This window comes from Nicotiana sylvestris, chromosome 10 (genome assembly GCF_000393655.2).
Source record: "Nicotiana sylvestris chromosome 10, ASM39365v2, whole genome shotgun sequence".
NCBI classification, from domain to species: Eukaryota; Viridiplantae; Streptophyta; class Magnoliopsida; order Solanales; family Solanaceae; genus Nicotiana; species Nicotiana sylvestris.
In genome coordinates, this window is record NC_091066.1 from 147,895,916 (window position 1) to 147,917,544 (window position 21,629).

General features: G+C 36.4%; 2 protein-coding genes across 2 annotated transcripts; both read left to right on the forward strand.

The window, feature by feature from the left end:
• The first annotated feature begins 6,128 nt into the window (after positions 1 to 6,128).
• Positions 6,129 to 18,976, forward strand: LOC104212090 (anaphase-promoting complex subunit 2). The gene is made up of 16 exons (XM_009761274.2): positions 6,129 to 6,658; positions 7,787 to 7,876; positions 8,528 to 8,759; positions 11,341 to 11,636; positions 11,835 to 11,906; positions 12,847 to 13,091; positions 14,645 to 15,061; positions 15,164 to 15,365; positions 15,494 to 15,608; positions 15,695 to 15,771; positions 16,540 to 16,659; positions 16,816 to 16,904; positions 17,001 to 17,082; positions 17,171 to 17,362; positions 17,972 to 18,040; positions 18,150 to 18,976. Exons 1-16 carry the CDS (start codon positions 6,446 to 6,448, stop codon positions 18,270 to 18,272), a joined length of 2,634 nt encoding a protein of 877 aa, XP_009759576.1. The 5' UTR covers positions 6,129 to 6,445; the 3' UTR covers positions 18,273 to 18,976.
• An 882-nt stretch (positions 18,977 to 19,858) lies between these two features.
• LOC104212092 (methyltransferase FGSG_00040) lies at positions 19,859 to 21,629 on the forward strand. The gene has a single exon (XM_009761275.2). It carries the CDS (start codon positions 19,948 to 19,950, stop codon positions 21,550 to 21,552), a length of 1,605 nt encoding a protein of 534 aa, XP_009759577.1. The 5' UTR covers positions 19,859 to 19,947; the 3' UTR covers positions 21,553 to 21,629.

A 21,629-nucleotide genomic window follows, 5' to 3' on the forward strand; every position in this document is an offset into this window, starting at 1 on the left:
GACGAGATTAAGAAAAGAGACATTCTTGGACAATGAAATATTAATTTCATTTGATTTTTTTTGATTTTTTCAATTTTTGAAGATAGAAGGGATTACATCGGAAAGTAAGACAATAAAGTAAAACATCCGGATCGCAACCTAAGATAATCCGGACGCAAAAAGGATAGCAAGACTGACTACCGGGACTCCCGTATGATGGGGAACTTTCAGGCTTGGCTACCATTTTTTTGCTTTTCTTCCGTCTCGGCAATGGCTGAAATGGCCTTCAGTGTCGGATCAAATTCCTCAGCTTCACAAATCATTCCGACTATTGGCTCGATGTTGTGGGCATGCAATAGATTGTTCGTCACATCAGGAGCTTCTTCATCCCAAAAAAATGATTCTTTCAGCTTCAATCAGATCTTCAACTGCCCTTTTGAGGATCCAACAGTCCTTTGTACTGTGTCCCACTGCTCCAGAGTGGTATTCACATATAGCATCAGCTCGGTGCAAGGGGGACTCGGGGTTCGGCTGGTTTGGGGCCACTGGCTGCAATAGATTTAACATGATTAGCTTTTGGAACAAGCTTGAATACGATTCACCAATATGGGTAAACTGATTCTTTCTGAAAGGCTATCTTGGGCGAGAACTGTATTGGGGAACATTTGGTTAAGGATTATATGAAGCTTGGTAAGGATGGGCATTTCTGGGAGGTGGAGCTCGGTTTTGTGTATAATGTTTTGGCTGGGTGTAAGATTGTGCGCTCATCACCGCACAAGGAGGCGGTGCCACGACATAAGCATCACCTTAAAGGGGATAGTGGTGTGTTGGGGCGATAGGAGGCACATATGAATGGCTGAATGACCTGCGGGCCCCCTCAAGCTTGAAACCATCATGGCTACCTCTTCACTCTCATTTCTTCAAACCCTCCGAACTATTCTAAGTAGACTATGATGTGGCCTTAAAAGCAGCATAACTCAAGATTCGACCTATTTTTACACCGTTTTCAACTATTTCCCCAATTTTAATAGCCTCCGCGAACGGCTTTCCCATAGTGGACATCATGTTCTGGAAGTAGTTCGCCTCTTGGGCCTGTAGAAAGATCGTGACCATTTCAAGTTCATCCATTGGAGGCTTTACCCTGGCAGCTTGCTTACGCCATTTGATAGCATATTCGCGGAAGCTTTCCGCGGTTTTCTTTTTCAAATTAGACAAGGAGTTTATGTCGGGAGTGATGTCCACAATATATTGAAATTGACGGATAAAATCTTGAGCCATATCGTCCCACACATGCCAATGAGTAATTTCTTGATTTGTATACCACTCAGAAACGATTCCGATGAGGCTTTCCCCAAAATAGGCCATTAGCAGCTCCTCTTTTCCACCAGCACCCCTTAACTGGTTACAATATCGTTTCAGATAAGCGACCGGGTCTCTATGCCCGTTGTACTTTTCAAATTTTGGCATCTTGAAGCCAACTGACAAGTGGACATGGGGAAACATACAGAGGTCAAAGTATGAGACACTCTTTTGACCACTCAGACCTTGCATGTTTTTCAAGATTTGTTCCAGGCTCTTCATCTTCCGAGCCATTTCTTCTTGCTCGGAATTTTTAACAACCCTTTCTTGCTTCCCCGAGAGATCACATTGCTGAGATTGAGTGAAAGAGTATGGGGTCACATATGTTATTTCTTATTGAAACTGTGGGCTCTGAAAGGTGAACATCGGAGGCTCAACATATGGCCGTGGTAAAGTTGGTTGTGTTCTTGTGTAGACTGGTGCTGTAGAGAACAATATTGGAGGTACCCAGAAAACTGGCACCTGGGGAAAAACTATAAAAGGCATGCCAGGATCACTGAACGGTATTGGAGGGTGCCCGCATGGGATGAGTGGATTGGGCACATGAGCGTTGGTAACATTACTTGACTTGGGGATTAACTCAGGGAACCCAGAGATTGCACTTGGCGGTTCACTACCATTAGACCGGCATCCCACATTTTCAATATGCAGAGACGCAACATCTTATTCTCTTCAGCAACTGCTAATTCTAGCTGCAGAATAGTCGATGTCGGGCTATCCTTAGGACCGATGATTTGGAGATTGCTTGCAGAGGCCATCTGTGCCTTTGGATATTGTGAAGGAGGGGATGCTAGACTACCAACAAAACCAACCACCAAAACCTGGCTAATTTGCACACCCAACAACCTTGTTAGTTTTGAAACATTTAACATATAGGAAATCGCACGTTGGGATGCAATGCACCTAACAGTTAAACGCTTCTATCATGTGTTTGAACGATTGCATGTTTCATCCTGGCCTTAACTAACTCTTTCAGTATGCACCTCTTTTATTTCTGCCTCTCTTTAATCACTCTTGATTTTTTTCATTTCGTTTCTGTCGCTCTTTTATTTTTTGCACTCTCTTTTTCTCTTTTGTTTGTCACACTTTTTTTTTTGGTCTCTCTCTCTCTCTTTTTTCTTCATTTTTTTTTTTCACTCTTTTTTTCTCAATTTATTTTTTACTCAACTGATTTTATGGCCATGATCAAATCCATGGGAATTGCCTACGTATCATGACGTCGCATGAATCAGATCTTGCGTAGTTCGGGAAGATCGGAAATGAAATAAGTAAACTAACCTTTTTTTACTTTTTATAAAACTCACACCATGAAAGCTTTAAGGCAAACGAAAAATATTTTTGATTTTTTGAATTTTTTTTCTAATGATTTTTTCTTTCTTTTGGATTTTTCTAAAAAAAATGCTTCTAAAAGAAGAAAGGAAATACTTTTTTTTTTTTGGATTTTTGATTTTGATTTTCTTTTATTTTTGAAAGAAAGACTTCTAAAAATTCCTTTCTTTTGATTGGAACTTTGGGAATTTCAAAAGTAAAAGGAAAATATTTTTGTTTGAATTTTCATTTGTTTTCTCTTTTTCTACAGAAGAAAGAAAATATTTTTGGATTTTGGATATTGCCTCTTAATTTTCGAAAGAGGGATTTTTTAAGAAACATGTTTTGAATTTCTGAGCTTTTTATTTATTTACAAAAGTGCTTCTAAAGAAAAGCAAAAATATTTTTGGACTTCAATTTTTCAACAATTCTTTTTGACATTTACGAAAGAAAGACTTTTAAACAAGGAAAAGATTTTTTTTAATTCTTTTTTTTTTCCTGATTTTTTTGATTTTTTTTTGAAAAAATAAATATTTCAAAATAAAGGAAACTCGTATTTTGGATTTTGATTTTATTGATTTTTCTTTTTTTTTTCTTTTTTTTTGAGTTTTAAAAAAACTTCTTTTTTTTTTTTTGAATTTTTAATGAAAGATTTCTAAAGAAGGAACTAAAGGAAAATATTTTTGGATTTTTAAAAATTGGGGTCGGAACCGATAAGGTTTGCCTACGTATCTCACATCCGGTGAGAATCAGACCCGCGTATTTCGGTCAGTTTTGACGGAACAGGGGAAATATGGCACTTGAAAATTTTGGCTCATTTTGAAATGACTTTTTTTTTCAAAATTCGGCAGAGTTTCAGAATTTTCTAAATACCTACCTCTCACTACTATTTTTGATTTTTGATTTTTTTTTTTTTTGATTTTCTTTCCCTATTCTAAAAGTTGGTCAACATGCAAGCCGAAACAAACAGATGCGCAAGTAGCACGTAAGATGCATCAGGATGGTCTTTTTAATTTGCGTACACCTATCCTAGACGGACCCAACCCCTGTGTTGAGTCCCCAAAGTCAAATGCACGTGATGCAAACAAACGTTCCTACTAGGGATCCGGCATGAGGCTGTGTTATTCTAGGTTTAAAAACTTAGGTGTATTGTTCTAGACCTGGCTTACCCGAGCGGACAGCTCGAGCCGGGGGGAGTTTTTCCAATTTAAGTGACATTATTCGAAATGAGATTATTTATTTAATTTTTAGAGTCGCCACTTGGAATATTTTAATTGGTGTCCCAAGTCACCGATTTATTTTTATATTCCAAATCGAGAAAATTCGACTTTCCTTTTGAAGTCTGCGAACCAGAAATTCTAAGTAAGGAATTCTGTTAACCTGGGAGAAGGTGTTAGGCATTTTCGAGTTCCGTTGTTCTAGCACGGTCGCTCAAACTATTATAATTGGCCTATTATCTGATTTTAATACACGTTTTAAACCTATGGTGCACTTTTAGCTTATTAATCCGCTTTTAATTATTTCAGGAAGATTCAACGTTATTTAAAACATGCTTTGAACCATGCCACATGAAATGCACCCGCGGTTCACGACACGTTCTATTTAACGTTGTTAAGAATTGAAATTGGGTCACATGAAATTCACACCCGAATTTAATAAATAAGAGAAAATCAATTTAAAGAACGCGCCTAAAGCAACTACGAAATTTCAAATTAATAACAAAGTTTACGAGGGCCATGGTAAATTCAATTGATGGCATACCCCGATTTTAAAAGAGTTAGTGTTAATTACAAGAGGGCCATGGGTTACTTAATGAAAATGGCACACCTCAAATTGTCTATTAAAGCTAGCTAGTTTTGTGAGGGCCATGAGCTTAGGGGTTTTATATGGCATGACACGCCTCAAATTATTTTAAGAAAAGGTTTATATATTTTAAAAGGCAAACTAAAGGTGCTCCTATTTTTAATCTTAATTTGAAATTAGGTATCACAACCACGCCACGGGAACCGTACCCGTAGTTGTAATAATTTAATTGCGTGCCTAAAGCAAACTACGGTGTTCATGAATATTCCAAATTTATGAAATTTATTTGTGGAAGAAGCGAAACTAATTAACTAAGGAAAAACGGACCAAATTTATTCACTAGTTTATATTGTGTTGAGCTTGGCAATTTGAAATTATTTAAATCCAACCAATTCAAGTAAGGTCACTTTAAATGAATATCCTATGAACATATTAGCCAAAATCCACAATCCAACTGAAAGTCCAAACCAACAAAAATTAAATTCGCTCAAATCTAATCAAAACCTTGCTTTTCATTAATTAATTTATCAACTTACATTAAAATATTGTCTAAATTATAACATGCTAAATCATGATAACAATTGAACAAAAGCATGCTTAGCATTCTAGTCACAATAAGACATTAATTTCAGAAATAGTCTATTAAAATAAAAGCACAACAAATATCAAGAAAAATAACAAAAAAAATGATATTAACGTCTACAGGCATATAACGAAAAATAGTATCAAAGTCATGGAACAATTTATCTATTTTATTTCACTTGATATTAGAGATAAAGATATAGAAGAAAACTGAACCTCAACAATTGAATCTTTTGTATTAAAGGTGAGCTTGGTTACAACAAACTCCGGTGAATCGAATCTGATCGGAAAACGAAAACAGGGACTGAACCTTGAGCCGTGAACCTCGGACAGTACCTTCGCCACTAACCTCAACGACTATTTCATGGCTGATTTTTGGAATGAAAATACAGCTCTTTTTTGCTAAAGTTGATGGCTGTTTCGATGGAGATTTATGACTGGTTTTTCAACAGTTTTATAGCTGGGCTTGACTGTATTTTTTGGACTTATTTTCGCAGATGTTTTGCTGGTTTTGAGTGGCTGTTTTTCAGCTGAGGTTGGGATAATTTTGGAGCAAGGATTTTACTAGTTCTCCCCTAGAATTTTTTTGAGCTGTTGTTACGAGGGAGCAAAGCCGATCAAAGAGAGCCAATTTTCAGCTGCTTATTCCTATGCATTTTCCCCTCCCTTTCTTCTTCAGATCCCCCATCCTTTTGTTTTGTGTGTGTGTTATATGTAGAGAGAATGATGAAGGAGTGGGTGGAGAAAATATTTTTGGAGAGAGCGGGGAACATGAGGGGGGAAGTAGGGAGAGTGAGAAATATGAGTGGGGAAAGTGGGGATAGTGGGTAGTGAGTGGAGAAAGTGAGTAGTGAATGAAGAAAGTGTGGAAGTAAAAAGTGAGCGGAAAAAATGAAAATAAATTAAAATATGGTCAAAAATTAACTATTCACACCATGATTGAGCACGAATAATTATAGTTAGATTAAATAGCAAATATCAATTTTTTTATTGGCCTGACGTAAATACCGATGTGCGTAAGTTTTTGGGGCACATTTAAAAGGGGCACATCAATATTTTTCAGGTGGTTAATATACACATTATTCAAGGGAGGTTTTGTGGTTTAATCCATTCGGGTCGGGTATGAACATGGGCTGCTCAGTCAACAGGTACTCAAAACAGGAAAATGGCGGTAAATGCAGTAGCTGGATTCTCCTCTTCTTCACACCATTGAAGAGAGCAGCAGATCACCATCTCTTCCCAAAGCCCCACTCCTTATCTCTCCAAGTCTCCCTTTCCCACCTTTTAACTCAATTACAAATCTAATGCGCATGATTTTATTCTTACTTAGTCAATTAGGGTTTTGTCTGCCGGAAAATTAAATTTCTAAATCATCAGTGACGGCGAAAGAGAGAAACCTTGTAAGAGCTGCACAATGACGTGCAATTTGGGGATATTGGACTCACTGAATGTCGATTCTATAGCAGAAATATCGGAAAACTGGAACGGCTTTTGCTCCACTTCAGAAGCTCTTCTTAAAGGCAGCGGTGATTTGTCATTCAGCGCCGAGTTCATAACGCAAGTTAAGAATCTCTGCGAACATGGCCTAACGTCTCTAGTTGAACAACACTTCCTTCGCTGCGTTCAGGTCTGCTCAAATTTTAACTGTCATGATGTTTTTTAAATAAATTTTACATATTTGGAGCCGGCTTTATGAATCATCACTGACCATGTTACTCCATTTAAACTCATCTCTTAATATAAAAAGAAGTATTATATTACTAACTCCCAGAAAAGCATAGGACGTAAAGTAATTTGAAAGTATAAATTAAAATGCTGAAAAAACATAACTACTCAATTTCATTACGTACAAGTAAAGTATAGTGTGAATTCTCATCTATCCTAGCAATATTTGAATAAAATTTACATATTTCAAAAGTTTTACTTATATGGTCTTTTTTTTTTTTAACACATATTTCAATAGTTGACCTCAGTCCCAGATAAGTTAGAGTCGGTTGTATGACTCCTCACTGACCGTGTTACTCCATTTAAACTCAACTCAGGCTAATATTATACGTAATAAAAAGTAGTAGAAGCTCTTTTTTTTTTAAGATACATGTGTAAATTGCTGAAAGGCAAAACAACTCCCAGAAAGCATAGGACTTTGAGTAATTCGAAAGTAAATTAAAATACTTAAAAAACATGGCTACTCAATTTTATTACCTATAAGTAAAGGTTTTTCCATTGGGGTGGTTTGGTTTGGTTTTGTTTGGAGGAGAATGTTTTACATTGGAAAATTGTAACCTGGATCGTTGTCTCCTGTGTTTGATTGGGTATAATAGTAGGTGATATCCTGATAAAAAGTAACAATAGGTAATATATGGTAATTATACAAGGTATAGTATATTGGACATAAGGAGAACAATCGTAAACAAATTCCGCACTAAAGTGACTGGAGTGATTTTCTTCTCTTTCTCGGATATCGCCCTTGGAGAAAACATTTTCCACAATTCAAGGGATTCAAGTATTGGAATGTTTTCACTGACAGTATCTTGGTTAATGAAATCATTTTCTACTATTTGAATACCCTGTATTTGAAATGTTTTCTACAAGGAAAATATTCAAATATTTTGAAATGATTTCATTTTCGCAGTTTTCAGCTACACCATGTACATTATGATTTGTAACTTAGTTTTTGCATTTTTAAAGCCAGTGTGGCTATGACTCTAATAGGTATATTTATTGAACTCATAGTGAAAATGTTGTGTTGGAACAGGAAACTTTCGAGAGAAATGGAGCAAGAAGGTTCTGGAGTTATTTTGAACCTTACAGCAATGTTGCTCCACTTGAAACTAATAAGGATCCAGTATGTGCATACGGTCCCTTTGACATGTGATATACTGTTCTATATTAAGGATAAGGCAATACTATGGAACTACAAGAATGGATCACTACTTTGATTTTCACCGTGAACTTGTCTGTGTGTGCAAATGCAGGATTACTGTTAATGAGGATTCTCTATGCTTGTCACAATTTTTGGATTTTTGTTACTTAGTGTAAAGTTTTCTATTATGTTCCTAATCCTGTCTTACTTTAACGTAGAAAATGTGTATGTTACACGACCTAACAACCCCATTTACACACCTTTTTTGAGTAGTAGTGTAAGCTCTTCTTTATGGTTTTAGCTATGATGTTTTATGCCATAGTTTTCTTGGTCTTCAATTCTTGCTTCCATTGCTACAAGTTTGTTAAACATTGTCTGTGTTAGAGGCTTATAATTATGAATCTTAGCTTCCTTATGGTTAACTGCATTTCTTATTAGGGGAAGTAATTTACATGGAAAACACATGTTGTTTGTCAATAATATCTTGTCTAGCTAGCGGATGTGCATGGTTATATTCTCACTTTTGCTGCTGATTCGATTTGCCATCTTAGCAATTTTAATCTTGCTCAGGCTATGACTTGGTTTTAGGGCTTAGCAACTTTATATGGACATACTTGATTGTTATTGATACAGATTCTAGAAGAAGAGATTCAGCAAGTAATACGTAAAGCTTTGGAAGAGATATCATCTGAAAAGCAGTATCAGGAGAAGTGCCTACTATTGTTGGCTCATGCTTTACAGTCCTATGAAGAAAACAAGTCACAAGGACAAGTGAACCCAGATTCTACTCGAGTTTATCTGTTCTCAAAATATCAACTAATTGTGTCTTCAGTTCTTTTGGCTAGTTTTCCTCGCCATTTTCCTGGTATGTGGATTACTTCATAGAATGATAGTACATGCTGAATTTTGCTTAGTTGTGCTTTTTAAATGTTTTCCCTGCTTCCCAATCTCTTTCTCCTTTTCCTTTTATGCAATGCCGATAAAGGTAGTTGCTTTCTTGATAGTAGAATTCTGTTCATTTGACTGCTTTCTCAAATGGCTAATTGGTGGTATTACTTGAGCTAATGGCTATAAAGTGTGCTACTGACCAGCTTTATAGAACATTTTGTTTTTTTATGATCTTCAAGGCATGGTTAAACTGAGATTGTAAGAGTGTGAAAAAAGGGTGTAATTTTTTTTTTGATGAACATAATATAGTTCCTATACTTCATTGTTCATTGTTTTTTGTAGTTTAGTACAAATTGACAATTTACGTGAAAAGTCTTGACCAGCTTATAATACACAAGCGTGTATCTTGGGAATAAAATGGTGGCAACAACCTAAGTGTATTCAAGCTCAAATGCTGTTGTATTAATTTGTACTCATTGATGGAAAGACACCCATTTGGGACTCTCTTTTGTTATTGACCTGTTTGCTTCATATCAAAACCAGTTCAAATTACCTCTCGAACAGGTCAAATAAATGAAGGTAAACTACAGTCTCGTCATGGATATGGTAGCTTTCTGAGGTCTTGAGATTGTTTGTTTTGTCCTATTTGAAGTTAAACCATTCTCTTTTCTCTGTTTTTTGTTTAAATCAGTTCTTTTCTTGGACCAATCATGCAGCAAAGTACCAAATGTTTGATACTACGGAAAAGGGCCTAAACTACCCTTACCGTTTGCTAAATGGTTTATAAATACCCTCCGTCCATCTATCCGTCCAAAAAAACACACAACGTTAATTCTATTAACAAAAATACCCCCGCGACTAACGGCAGAATTGGTGGATTTTTCATTTAATGATGTGGCGATTTTTAACTGGGCTACGTGGCAATCTTTAAACAAGAATCAAATATGGGTCTTATTTTTATCCATTTACCTGGTCCGACCCATTTACCCATTTTTACGTGCTGGGCTTAGCAAAATTAAAGTTCATCAGTGTCCTAAAGAGGAAATCGTATCTATTGCTTTTCACTATTTGTTCCTAAAAGTTCAATTCCTTGTTCTCCATTCGATTTTGGTTCTAAATTTTGTGATTTATTCATTATCTAAGTTTGAACTACTTATTTGGAGCTTCAATTCGAAGAAGTTTGATTGAATTTAAGGCCACAATTGAAACCCGTCTGTGCCGAGTTCAACGAAGAAGCTAAGTTTCGTTTGAAATTAGAAAATTAGGGCTTCGAATTCGATTGGATGTCCATGATTCTAGTTGGAAACATCATTTTTGAAGCCGAATATGAAGGATTAGGATCGATTTGAGTGATTTTCTAGGGTTTTGAGTTGAAAATTTTCAAACGGATTATCGACGAAGAAGACGAATTGGGTTCCTTCGATTCTGTGGGCGATTGTTCAAATTGGTTTCTGGGGTTTGTTCGGATTGTTGAGACGAGCGTGTGGTTACATTTTGAGTTTGGATTTAAGCTTCTGGATTTAAGCCATTTTTGTCAATACTGCCATTTTTTATGCTTATGCTATCTCTGTCTATGTGATTTTGACTCAAATGGTGAGAGAAAACATGGATAATGGCTGAAGATGGAGGGTCTATCATTTCCGATATCTTCTTTGATTTTTTTTAGACATATATTTCTTTGTTCATCCAAGAGACAAGGATAAAGTTTCACAATTTCTGGGAGATTGTTACCGGCAAATTTTGCAAAGAAAAATATGTTCTCTGTGTGTTTGTGAATTGAAAAAGTAAAGAAGTTCTTGGCATGTTCATTTCCTAAATATGTTCTCTGTATGTTTGTGAATTAACTTCATCACCATATGTGCATCCTGCCTAAAGACCAAAGTCCCGTGTCCTTCACTGCTGCAGTAGTTCTTAGCATGTTCATTTCCTAAAGATGGGGTTTATGATTGAAGAAGAAGAAAGGGGAGGTCAGATGAGTGAGAATGGGTGTGATAGATACCACCCATTTGTGTAAATGGTTCGAACCAGGTAAATGGGTAAAAATAAGACCCATATTTTATTTTTGGTTAAAGATTGCCACGTGGCCCGGTTAAAAATCGCCACATCATTAAATGAAAGACCCACCAATACTGCTGTTGGTCGCGGGGGTATTTTTGTTAATAGAATTAACGTCGTGTGTTTTTTTGGACGGATAGATGGACGGAGGGTATTTATAAACCATTTAGCAAATGATAGGGGTAGTTTTGACCCTTTTCCGTTGATACTATTGCCCAGGGTTGCCAACTGCAACACAAGAATTATACTTCTTTAGTCACTAATCTTACTGCTTTGGTTTCTGAATCTACAAGTTAGAAGATGTCTTTACAATAAACACACACACACACATATATTTTGGAAAGGAAGAAGTTTGAGATTCTTGTATATTTATTCTTCCTGTTCACTTTTTGGAAGAGGAAGAGTGATTAAGAGAAGCTTCACATTAAGACGTTTCTATGGCTATTATCTATGAGGTGTACATTCTAATTCTTTCTTGTCCTTTCCCTTACTAATTATTTTAGGGATACTACACTGGTACTTCAAAGGAAGACTGGAAGAGCTAAGTACAATTGCAGGTGCAAACTCTGAGGATGATGATGAGTTAGGCATGGATGATAAAATGGATTTAGATGAGAAAAGCAAACTGCCCGACAAATGTGGTAATAAGGATAGTGATAGAAACCATGAATATGCAAGATTTTCAGGGAACAATAAGTTGGTGAAAAACATTGGTATGGTTGTTCGTGATCTAAGAAATATTGGCTTTACATCTATGGCGGAAGATGCATACGCTTCTGCCATATTTTTTCTTCTTAAGGTATATGGTCATTGGTGATGAAGATTCAGTCGATCTATCAGCATTTTCAGTTAACATTAATCATGTTATGGTGATTTGTCAGCATTCTCGATTTTGTTAATTTGACCAAAAAGTTAGATTTATCTTTCGATTTAAATTATATGAAGTTTCCATTCATTTAATCTTGTACTCAATTATTCTTTTGAATGCGGGTGATAGGACAAAGTACATGATTTGGCTGGTGATGACTATAGGAGCTCTGTTTTGGAGTCCATCAAAGCATGGATACAGGTTGGTCTCATCTGCATGATCCCAATTTCACGTCTCGAAGTAGTAGTGCAAAGACCCTTTCAGAGTTCTATTTTAGAGTTGCAATTCGAGCTCATTTGAAAGTTATCTTCTTCAGCACTCTTAGATTTGCAATGACTTCTTGTGTGGTGGTCATTTGACTCACTTAGGATATTGAGCGACTATAGTGTGCATCCTGTAATGAAACATCTTTTCCTTGCCTAGTGCACTAGTTTCGATTCCATTGATATTCTGCAAATAGTCATACGTTTTGAGTCAGATAGATCCAGTGTTATCAAAGGCGAAAAGCGCAAAAAAGCTCTAAGATCTGTTGGGGCTTTAAGCGTAAAGCGCAAATAAAGCATGGGTTTTAATGAAGAAAGGCACAAATGGAGAAAAACTACAAATCTGTATGCGTAGTCCAAGAATAACATCTATAAGCATGAATACCAAATATATGGACAAAGAAATTGAAGAAAATTTGCGATAAAGTAAATATCAATCGTTTAGTGTCGCCTCTTTAGGATCGTGCTCATTAGTAAGGAAAAATATACCTTAGAGCCTTGATGACAACACTGAAGCGCCCACTAAGCGAGGCGAAACACTCAACATGTTTTGAGCCTCGTTTCGGGGCTTAAGCGCGCCTTTGATAATACCGGATAGATCTAATGGATTTTGTTATGCTTTTTACCAATTTATTGTCAATGATGCTTTCACTCATGTGATCTGCGTATAGATTAGCTTGGAAGACACTGCGAAAATGACACAATAACTTTGTGAAAGGTTATATGATTTCGAATATCAATTCCCCATGCCTCTCTCTCTCTCTAAAAAAAAACATCAATTCCTCATGAATTTTTGTCTCAAACTTGAAGAACATGGATAACGTTAATGTTTGGACTACTGGATCCGATTTGTTAACATTTGGAACCAATTTGTGCAGGCTGTGCCCCTTCAGTTCTTGCGTGCACTTCTTGAGTACCTTGGTGATTTTACTAGCTGCAATGACCCTTCCTCTGGCCTGAAGTCGCCCCTAGCATCCCACCCGTCCTTGTGCTATTCTGGAACTGGAATTCCATCTGAGGGGCTTGTTAGATGGCAATTGCGCTTAGAGTATTATGCTTATGAGACCTTGCAGGATTTAAGAATAGCCAAACTTTTTGAAATCATTGTAGATTATCCAGACAGGTGACTTACTATTCATTCTTTTCTTTTTTCCCTTTTTTTGTTTTTTTTTTGTTTTTTTTTTGGGGGGGGGGGGGGGCACTCTCTGCCCATGAGCATATATAGTAGCTGGTCCGTAAGTGATAAAAGTCAGATATTTGGAATGAAAGATTTGAAAGAAAAAGAAGAATGAAGACCGTGTAAAAGAAAATAGAGGAGAAGAGTGATAATATTCTGTTTTTGGATTAGAGAGGAAGAGATTTGACTCTGCTACCCTTAGCAAAGTATTTCTCTTGTTAACACATCTAGTCTCTTTTTGGGCATTAAAAAGTTCTACTAGAAAGTGTCTTTCCCTCTGTTTCCGCCCACTTTTGGATGGAACTGAAACTTAACATTGTGTGCATAACCTTATCCCTCTCCTTCTCTCCCAAAAAGTCATTCTAAAACCAATTAACTAAACTCACCCCTTTTTTCTCTTTTCCTTTCTCTCCCTTCCCCTCCATCCAAAAGATCCATAAATTACTGTTTCTTGCCAACTATTCTTGTGGTCTAGGTTTTCTTAATCTGTCTTCTTTTGGACAAAAAGATTAATATGGACCACTGGTGATGGTCTTCGTTTCTGCAAAGGTTGTTTGTCTAACTTTTTAATTTAGGGTCATCTCGAGTTAAGTTGTACAATGGAGCCTTTTACTATACTTCTTAAGGATTCTACGGTAGCTTTAGTGTAAAAATTAACATGCACTAGTACTTTTCCTTTCTTTTTTCTCCAATAAATAACATGCACTCTCGTCGTTGTGATGCACCAGGAAGTAAGAATCCTTGAATTTGTGGCACTCATTTGAACAATAATTAATATTATGTAATTACCTAATTTTTAAGGATACTCCCCGTGCTTGCACAAGAGTATGAAGCAAAGGGAATGGTTCATTGATGTAGCCTCCTATGGCCCGAAGTAGGGAAGAAAAAGGGGACTTGTTGCAAAACATGAGACTTTGTGTCCAAGTTTTAGAATTGGGAAGAAACAGAAGACTTGGCACAAAACATGAGACCCTGTGTCCAAGTTTGACTTATGCTATGTCTTATAATGTTAGACTTAAAGAAAGTTCTTTGTTGTATGCATACCTGAATGATAGAGACCGAGATGAATTTTCACCTATGTACAGCAATATTCTTCACTCACTTATTTTTCGAAAGTGAATATAACATACATAGGATACGGGTTGTATTTATAATGTCCTGATTTTACTTTTACCTATGTTTATTCCCCGTGACTAATATTTTATTGAGCCCTTTTTGGTTATGGCATAGAGTATGGATTTGTGTTCATAATGTCTGATCTTTACTTTTTACCTATGTTTCTTCCCTGTGACTAGTTTAATATGTTGAGCCTTGTTTTCTTTCATCTTACGAGTAAAACTTGTTGCAGCACTCTCTGGTTTTTTCTCTATCATTTAGGCTTTCTAGTACCAATTCATCATGTTTTCTTGACTTATCAATTACTGACATAGTAACTACTTTATTCATATGAGATCTCAAATATTCCAACTTGTGAGTTGATGACTGTTAGAATTTGACAGCGCTCCTGCTATTGAAGACTTGAAACAGTGTCTCGAGTATACCGGGCAACATTCGAAGCTGGTAGATTCTTTTATCTCATCATTGAGATATAGATTACTAACAGCTGGTGCCTCGACCAATGATATATTGCACCAGTATGTTTCAACAATCAAAGCACTTCGAACTATAGATCCTGCAGGTATTTTTCTTGAAGCTGTTGGTGAACCAATAAGGGAATACCTAAGGGGGAGAAAAGATACAATTAAATGCATTGTGACCATGCTTACTGATGGAACTGGTGGAAATACCAACGGACCTGGCAGTTCTGGAGATAGCCTGCTGGAAGAATTGAATAGAGATGAAGAGAGTCAAGAAAACACTATTGTGGATGATGATATTAACTCCGACGACAAGCAAGCATGGATTAATGCACAAAAGTACGCCATCTTTGTCACTACTGTTTTGGAAATGATTGGAGGACATACTTATATTGTATTTATATCTTATGTATATATCTTTTATGATCCGAAATCTTTAAGCTGGGAGCCTGACCCTGTAGAGGCAGATCCATCCAAGGGAAGCAGATACCGAAGAAAGGTTGACATACTTGGTATGGTAGTTGGCATAATTGGTTCCAAAGATCAGCTGGTTAGTGAATATCGTGTAATGCTCGCTGAAAAGCTTTTGAACAAATCTGATTATGACATTGATGCGGAAATACGTACTCTAGAACTTCTCAAGGTAACGGGTCAAACCAATGCTCTATCGTTTCAAATCTGTCACATGATGTATTTGAAAACAGACACCTTTTCTGCTATATGATTTCATCTTCATTTACATTGTCAGCTTGACTTTACTATCATTTGCAGATTCATTTTGGAGAAAGCAGCATGCAGAAATGTGAAATAATGCTTAATGATTTGATTGACTCAAAGAGGACAAATGCAAATATAAAGGCCACTATCAAGCATCAACCACAGCCAGGTAATGTTTGCAACTCATTTGTCCTGTTCTTGAGCTTCCCATTCTTTTATGTAGTCTCAATTTTTACTGGTTTTATTCAAATACAGAGCGAAGAGACCTCGAGGTATCTTTGGACAATCTTAATGCTACCATCATATCTTCAAATTTCTGGCCTCCTATTCAGGTATGTTTTTATTCTTCCATTTACTGATATAATCATTTGTTTACCAGCTATGTTGGTAAAATCTTTTAGTTATCTAGTGGAGCATCTTGAGCCAATTTGGGCTAGTAATCTTTTACCCTACAGAAGTTAAATGTGAAAAAATAAAAAATTAACTGTGCAAGAATATTTCAAACTGAACTGCTTTATTTTTATTTTCTGCGATATTAATTGTGGTTTCTTTCTTCCAATATAATCATAAATGAAAAAAGTTCTGAATCCTTGACACTCACAATTCATGGTCTTATTCTGAATGTCCCCTTTGATATCCTTGATGTGTTCACAAATCTTTCCTTTATGATTTCCTATTGTCATTGCCTCTGCCTTTGGACGTCCTACAAAGATTTAAGAAGCTGTTGTATCTGTAGCATGGTGTCCACAGATGACTAGCTATTTTTCTTTCATGGAGATTGCAGATGTTATGTATGAGTTGATGTAAATTATGAAGAGATGCCTTTGTAGGTCTGGGGATTAACCCCCTCTGCACTTCACTTGGAGAAAAGAAAAAAACCGAGAAAGGAAATTAGATTTTAGAACATCCTTTTTAAATTTTGATGACAGAGAAATGATTGTTGTTTTCTCGTGGGTCCCTCCCCCATCCAAACCCCAATCATCCTTGGGATAGGCCTTCGTTTAGTAGTGTCAATTGTTTGCCTTTTGCATAGCTTTCTTTGTTTTGTTTTTATTTGTTTTTGCTGGTCAAGTAACAAAAGTCTGGTGATTTGATGGTAGGATGAGGCAGTCAACTTACCAGAGCCTGTCGAGCAACTCCTGACTGATTATGCTAAAAGGTATACTGAAATTAAGACACCACGTAAGCTAATGTGGAAGAAAAATCTGGGCAGTGTAAAGGTTAGTCACTGTACAGTGTATTTGGGACTTGTGTTGTCTTTCAAAATAGTCTACACGAACAGCTGATTTAAATCTCTAGGTCTGAGCTCTCTGTTCCCTGCATCCTTTGCTATGCCCAAATGACTGACTGTGTTTTTACTGCTATTTTATTGGTAGTTGGAGCTCCAGTTTGAAGATAGAGCAATGCAGTTCAATGTTACTCCTTTGCATGCTTCAATTATTATGCAGTTTCAAGATCAGAAAAGGTAACTTTGGGGAACATCTTTGTAGTTTCATTTAATGCATTGTTTCCGAGAACTTCTTGTCAGTGCTGTAAAGGGTATGTACACCTCATGTTGCAGATGGACATCTAAGAACCTTGCAGCTGCAGTTGGAGTAGCTGTTGATGTGTTGAATAGGAGAATAAATTTTTGGATAAGCAAGGTTAGTTCCTGCAACTTTAATTTCATCAGTATATGGTTCTCTGGTGAAAATATTTATTTGATCTTTTTTCTTTCACTTGGTTGACTAGGGAGTTCTGGTGGAGTCAACTGGGGCAGACTCTGCTGATCATGTTTTTACTCTGGTGGAAACCATTAACGATACAGGTAAAAGTGGAACTATTGATGGAGGCTGTGAGGAGCTATTGGCAGGTGATGAGGACGGAGAACAGTCTGTGGCCTCTGTTGAAGATCAATTGCGAAAAGAGATGACCGTCTATGAGGTATACCATTTGAGTTCCTTTTTCTTTCTTTTGCATATAAATGGATCTCGTATGTATCTGTTTCTGATACACTCTCTTATCAGTGGTCAACATGTAAATACACAAAGCTTTTCTTTTCTTAAAAGCTGTTTTTGGTGTATTCTTATGATCATGGTAGCTCTGGTTTTCAAACTATTAAGTTGCATTAACATCACGATAAAGTAAGCCTGCAATCTTCTCTTTGCTAGTGAGGTACCTAGGTGTTTGAAATATTGTGCATAATTCCCTTAGTGATATGGAAAATAATTACCCATGGGTTTCAGAAGCTTAAACATCAGTTGACAGGAAACTCCATGTGAACCTTTTTGCAAGGCAGGACACAGAGATGGTAGCCTCTTGTGTGGCTTTGTTTATCTCATCATTATCAAATCTACCACCAATTGGATGTCTATTGTTCAAGTCCAAAATGTGTTTAATATTTTATTAACAAATTGTAAATTGGGCAGCGCTAGGTAGTTCATTGTTCTAAGGACAGAAACCATCTCGCAAATAACTAAGGACAAAATAACAGAAAAGAAAACACTAGTGGTTTTCTTTCTTTTCTAAACAAGGTGCTTGTATTGGCTGCAGAAATTTATCACTGGGATGCTTACCAATTTTGGCAGCATGGCATTGGACCGTATTCATAATACTCTCAAGGTAATTATTAGTTTTATAACTTGTGAATAATTATCAGTAATTGGAAACTATGTTGTGGCACGAGGCAATGAAATACCAAAGAATTAGTAGTACTAAATTATTGCTGCAGATGTTTTGCATTGCTGATCCTCCTTATGACAAATCGCTGCAACAACTGCAAAGCTTCTTATCTGGTCTAGTTGCTGAGGAGAAGTTAGAACTAAGAGAGGGAGTGTACATTTTGAGAAAGTGATCAATTCCATCCATGTGGTCTTGGTGGCATACATCTTATCGCCACTTTTCTCACACCGATGAAATGCAATACTGAGTTAAGAAGGAAATAACAACATTTGGCTACAGGGAGATCTCCTTTTCTCTTCTCGTTTCAGGTGCAAGTTACGTGTAAACTCCTTGCATTCAATCATTTGTTGTGCTATTTAACCAAGCTGAGGGTAACTGCAAATTAAGATGGTTCCTGTGGGTTAGAATGTCTCATTGTGCAAGAGTGTTGTTAATAGTTATTAGTCCTTCGCGAGGTCAAGAGATAAAGCAGCCAAGAGAAGATGTTGACATCTGGCGCTGGTTAGATTTTTTTTTATATAACCAAGAAATTTCATAAGGGCAGTGGCATATGGTTCGAAATTCGGTGGGTAATGGGTTTGCCCCTCTATCATTCTCCACATAAATATCAAGCTTTTGTCTGTGACAGTTCGAGTCCGTGATGTGCGCCTAAACCAAACATCGAGTATTTTGCCCTTAACAGTTTACTTATTTGCTGTATGTGATGTAAACCAAATTGATGCCCTTCTGATTTGAAAAGAAAGGGAGTTCCATTGTTTATTTGGTGTATATGATGTAAACTGCATATATTGCCTTTTCGATTCAAAAGGAAAGGGAGTACCATTGTTATCTAAAACCATATGTTTTACCGTTTAATTTTCTCATGGTTTTTCAGAATTAGCAAGTTCTTATTTTTTCTTTTTTCTTTTTTCCTCTCAATACAGAGGTATCAACTTGTGGTTTTTCATTTACTCTTAATGTGACTCAAACTATAGACTCATAGGTTGGAGGGAATGTGGCTTATAAGTGAGCCAGGTTCCTCTCGCCAGTGAGCTACTTTTCAGAATCTCAGTCGATATATGTTGTACTTAATTAATCTCGGTTCAGTTTATTTTCATTCCCTTGTAGAATCCAAGAAGCAAAAGATGTTTCTCTATAGTAGAAGATGTGGCCTTTTTGGTGCTTTAAGTTCATATCTTATCGTCCTTTATCTCAGCTTTATCCAAAAATAACTTTAAAACGGCTTCCTGATAAAATGGGCGTGAAACTAGCTGATAACTTTGATGGTGAACTAAAATCGAGGAAAGAATTAAAAAGTTAGAAGGAGAAAAAAAAATTTAAAATAGGAATTTGTGAATTTGTGGAGTTGGTTACAATATACTATAGGGTATAAGCCTTGTTATCATTGTCATTAGATAAAATCTAAAATCTCATTTTAACTAGGATCTAAAGAAATTTTAATCACTTTGGAATCCTGAGGATGATTCTTCATTCTTGGACAAAAAATACAATTGGCTGGTCAGCTGAAACTAATTACGTTTTCGAGCTAAAAAGTATATAAAATGTGTATAATATACATATATACAAAAATTAAATATTTTATTTGCTATTATTTTTGGAACGGTTAAAATTATACATTTCCCTTCTTTGTTTATATTAGATATATTCGGATGCCCGGCCTATGACCTTTTTTGTATTAATCATAAAAAGGAATAGTTTGGTAAAAAAGTAAAAACAACGTAGCCGTTAGCACCTGTCCCGTGAGTGAGTAAATACGACCGTTACATTTCCATCTCATTCAAATAGTTCCAACAAGAGAACCAAAACACACACACACTGTCACACACAGAGAGTTGGTTGCAGAAAAAATGGAGGAAGAAGAAGAGAGAATGCAAAATCTCAGATCCAAAGCCACAGAACTTCTACTCAGAAAAGAATTTAAAGACTCCATAAAAACCTACACTGAATACATCTCCCTTTGCCACAACCAAATCTCAAACACCCACAAAAATCTTGATTCAAATAACCTCTCAAAACTCAAAAAATCCCTCTGTTTAGCTCTCTGTAATCGCGCCGAAGCCCATTTAAATCTTCAAGAATTTCCTCAAGCTTTAAAAGATTGTAACGAAGCATCCGAAATCGAAAACACCCATTTCAAGACTCTCCTTTGTAAAGGTAAGATTTTGCTCAGTCTAAATCAATATGGATTAGCCTTAGACTGTTTTAAACAAGCAAGTCTTGATCCCAATGAGTTTGAAAATTCTGAAACTCTTAATGGGTATTTAGAAAAGTGTAAAAAGCTTGAATTTTTATCAAGAACTGGTGCTTTTGATATATCAGATTGGGTACTCAATAAATTCCAAGGAAAATCCCCTGAGTTAGCAGAATACATTGGTCCAATAGAGATCAAAAAGTCTGAAATTAGTGGGCGTGGATTGTTTGTAACAAAGAATGTTGATTGTGGGAGTTTGATTTTAGTTACTAAAGCTGTTGCTATTGAAAGGGCTATAGTACCTGAATCCATTTTCCAAGATTCTAAGGAACAAGCTCAGTTAGATATGTGGAAAAGTTTTATTGAAAAAATTGTGAAATCTGCTAAAAAATGTAATCGAACGCGCGATTTGATTTTTAAGTTATCAGCTGGTGAAAATGAGGATGATTTTGAGGTTCCTGACATTGATTTATTTAGGCCTGAGGCCGAGGATTGTAAGTTTTATGATAAGAATATTGACATGAAAAAGTTGCTAAACATACTTGATGTGAACTCTCTTGTTGAGGAGTTGGTTTCATCAAAAGTTGATGGGAAAAACAGTGATGTACATGGCATTGGTCTTTGGCTTTTGGCTTCTTTGATAAACCATTCTTGTGATCCCAACGTGAGGCGATCCCACGTTGGCGATCACATGTTGATCCATGCTTCTAGAGACATAAAAGCAGGTGAAGAGCTCACATTGGCCTATTTTGATGTGTTTTCGCCCTATAGGAGTCGCGAAGAGAAGGCGAAAAATTGGGGCTTTATTTGTAAATGCAAAAGGTGTAAACTTGAAAATGGTGTTGGTTCAAAGCAAGAAATGATGGAATTTGAGATGTTTGTTGGGAAAGGAGTAGATATGGGAGGTGTAGTTTATAGATTAGAAGAAGGTATGAGGAGATGGATGGTGAGAGGAAAAGGTAAAGGGTATTTGAGAGCATCATTTTGGAAAGTGTATTCTGAAGTTTATGAGTCAGAAAGGTTAATAAGGAAATGGGGAAGCAAGATTCCAATTATGGAAAGTGTGGTTGATAGTGTTGTGGATGCAGTAGGAAGTGATGAGAGAATTGTGAAGGTGTTGATGAGAGGATTGAAGAGAAAGGGAAATGGTGGTAATGGAATTTTAGAGATGGAAAAAGCAATGAAATTGGGAAGAGGATTGTATGGGAAAGTAATGAAGAAACAAACATTGAGGACTATATTATTTCAGCTTGGCAACTAATTGCAAAAGGGCTATTACTGATAGCCTATTTTCAAGATTAATCAAGTTGAGTTATTTTTTTATTTTTAAGTTCAAAA

What these genes read in the sequence shown, in the direction of transcription:
- LOC104212090 (XM_009761274.2), top strand. Translation starts at nt 6,446, where the DNA reads ATGACGTGCAATTTGGGGATATTGGACTCACTGAATGTCGATTCTATA. An exon ending in GTACTCTAGAACTTCTCAAG is followed by an intron (nt 15,366 to 15,493) that starts GTAACGGGTCAA and finishes TATCATTTGCAG; the next exon opens with ATTCATTTTGGAGAAAGCAG. An exon ending in CAAGCATCAACCACAGCCAG is followed by an intron (nt 15,609 to 15,694) that starts GTAATGTTTGCA and finishes ATTCAAATACAG; the next exon opens with AGCGAAGAGACCTCGAGGTA.
- LOC104212092 (XM_009761275.2), top strand. Translation starts at nt 19,948, where the DNA reads ATGGAGGAAGAAGAAGAGAGAATGCAAAATCTCAGATCCAAAGCCACA.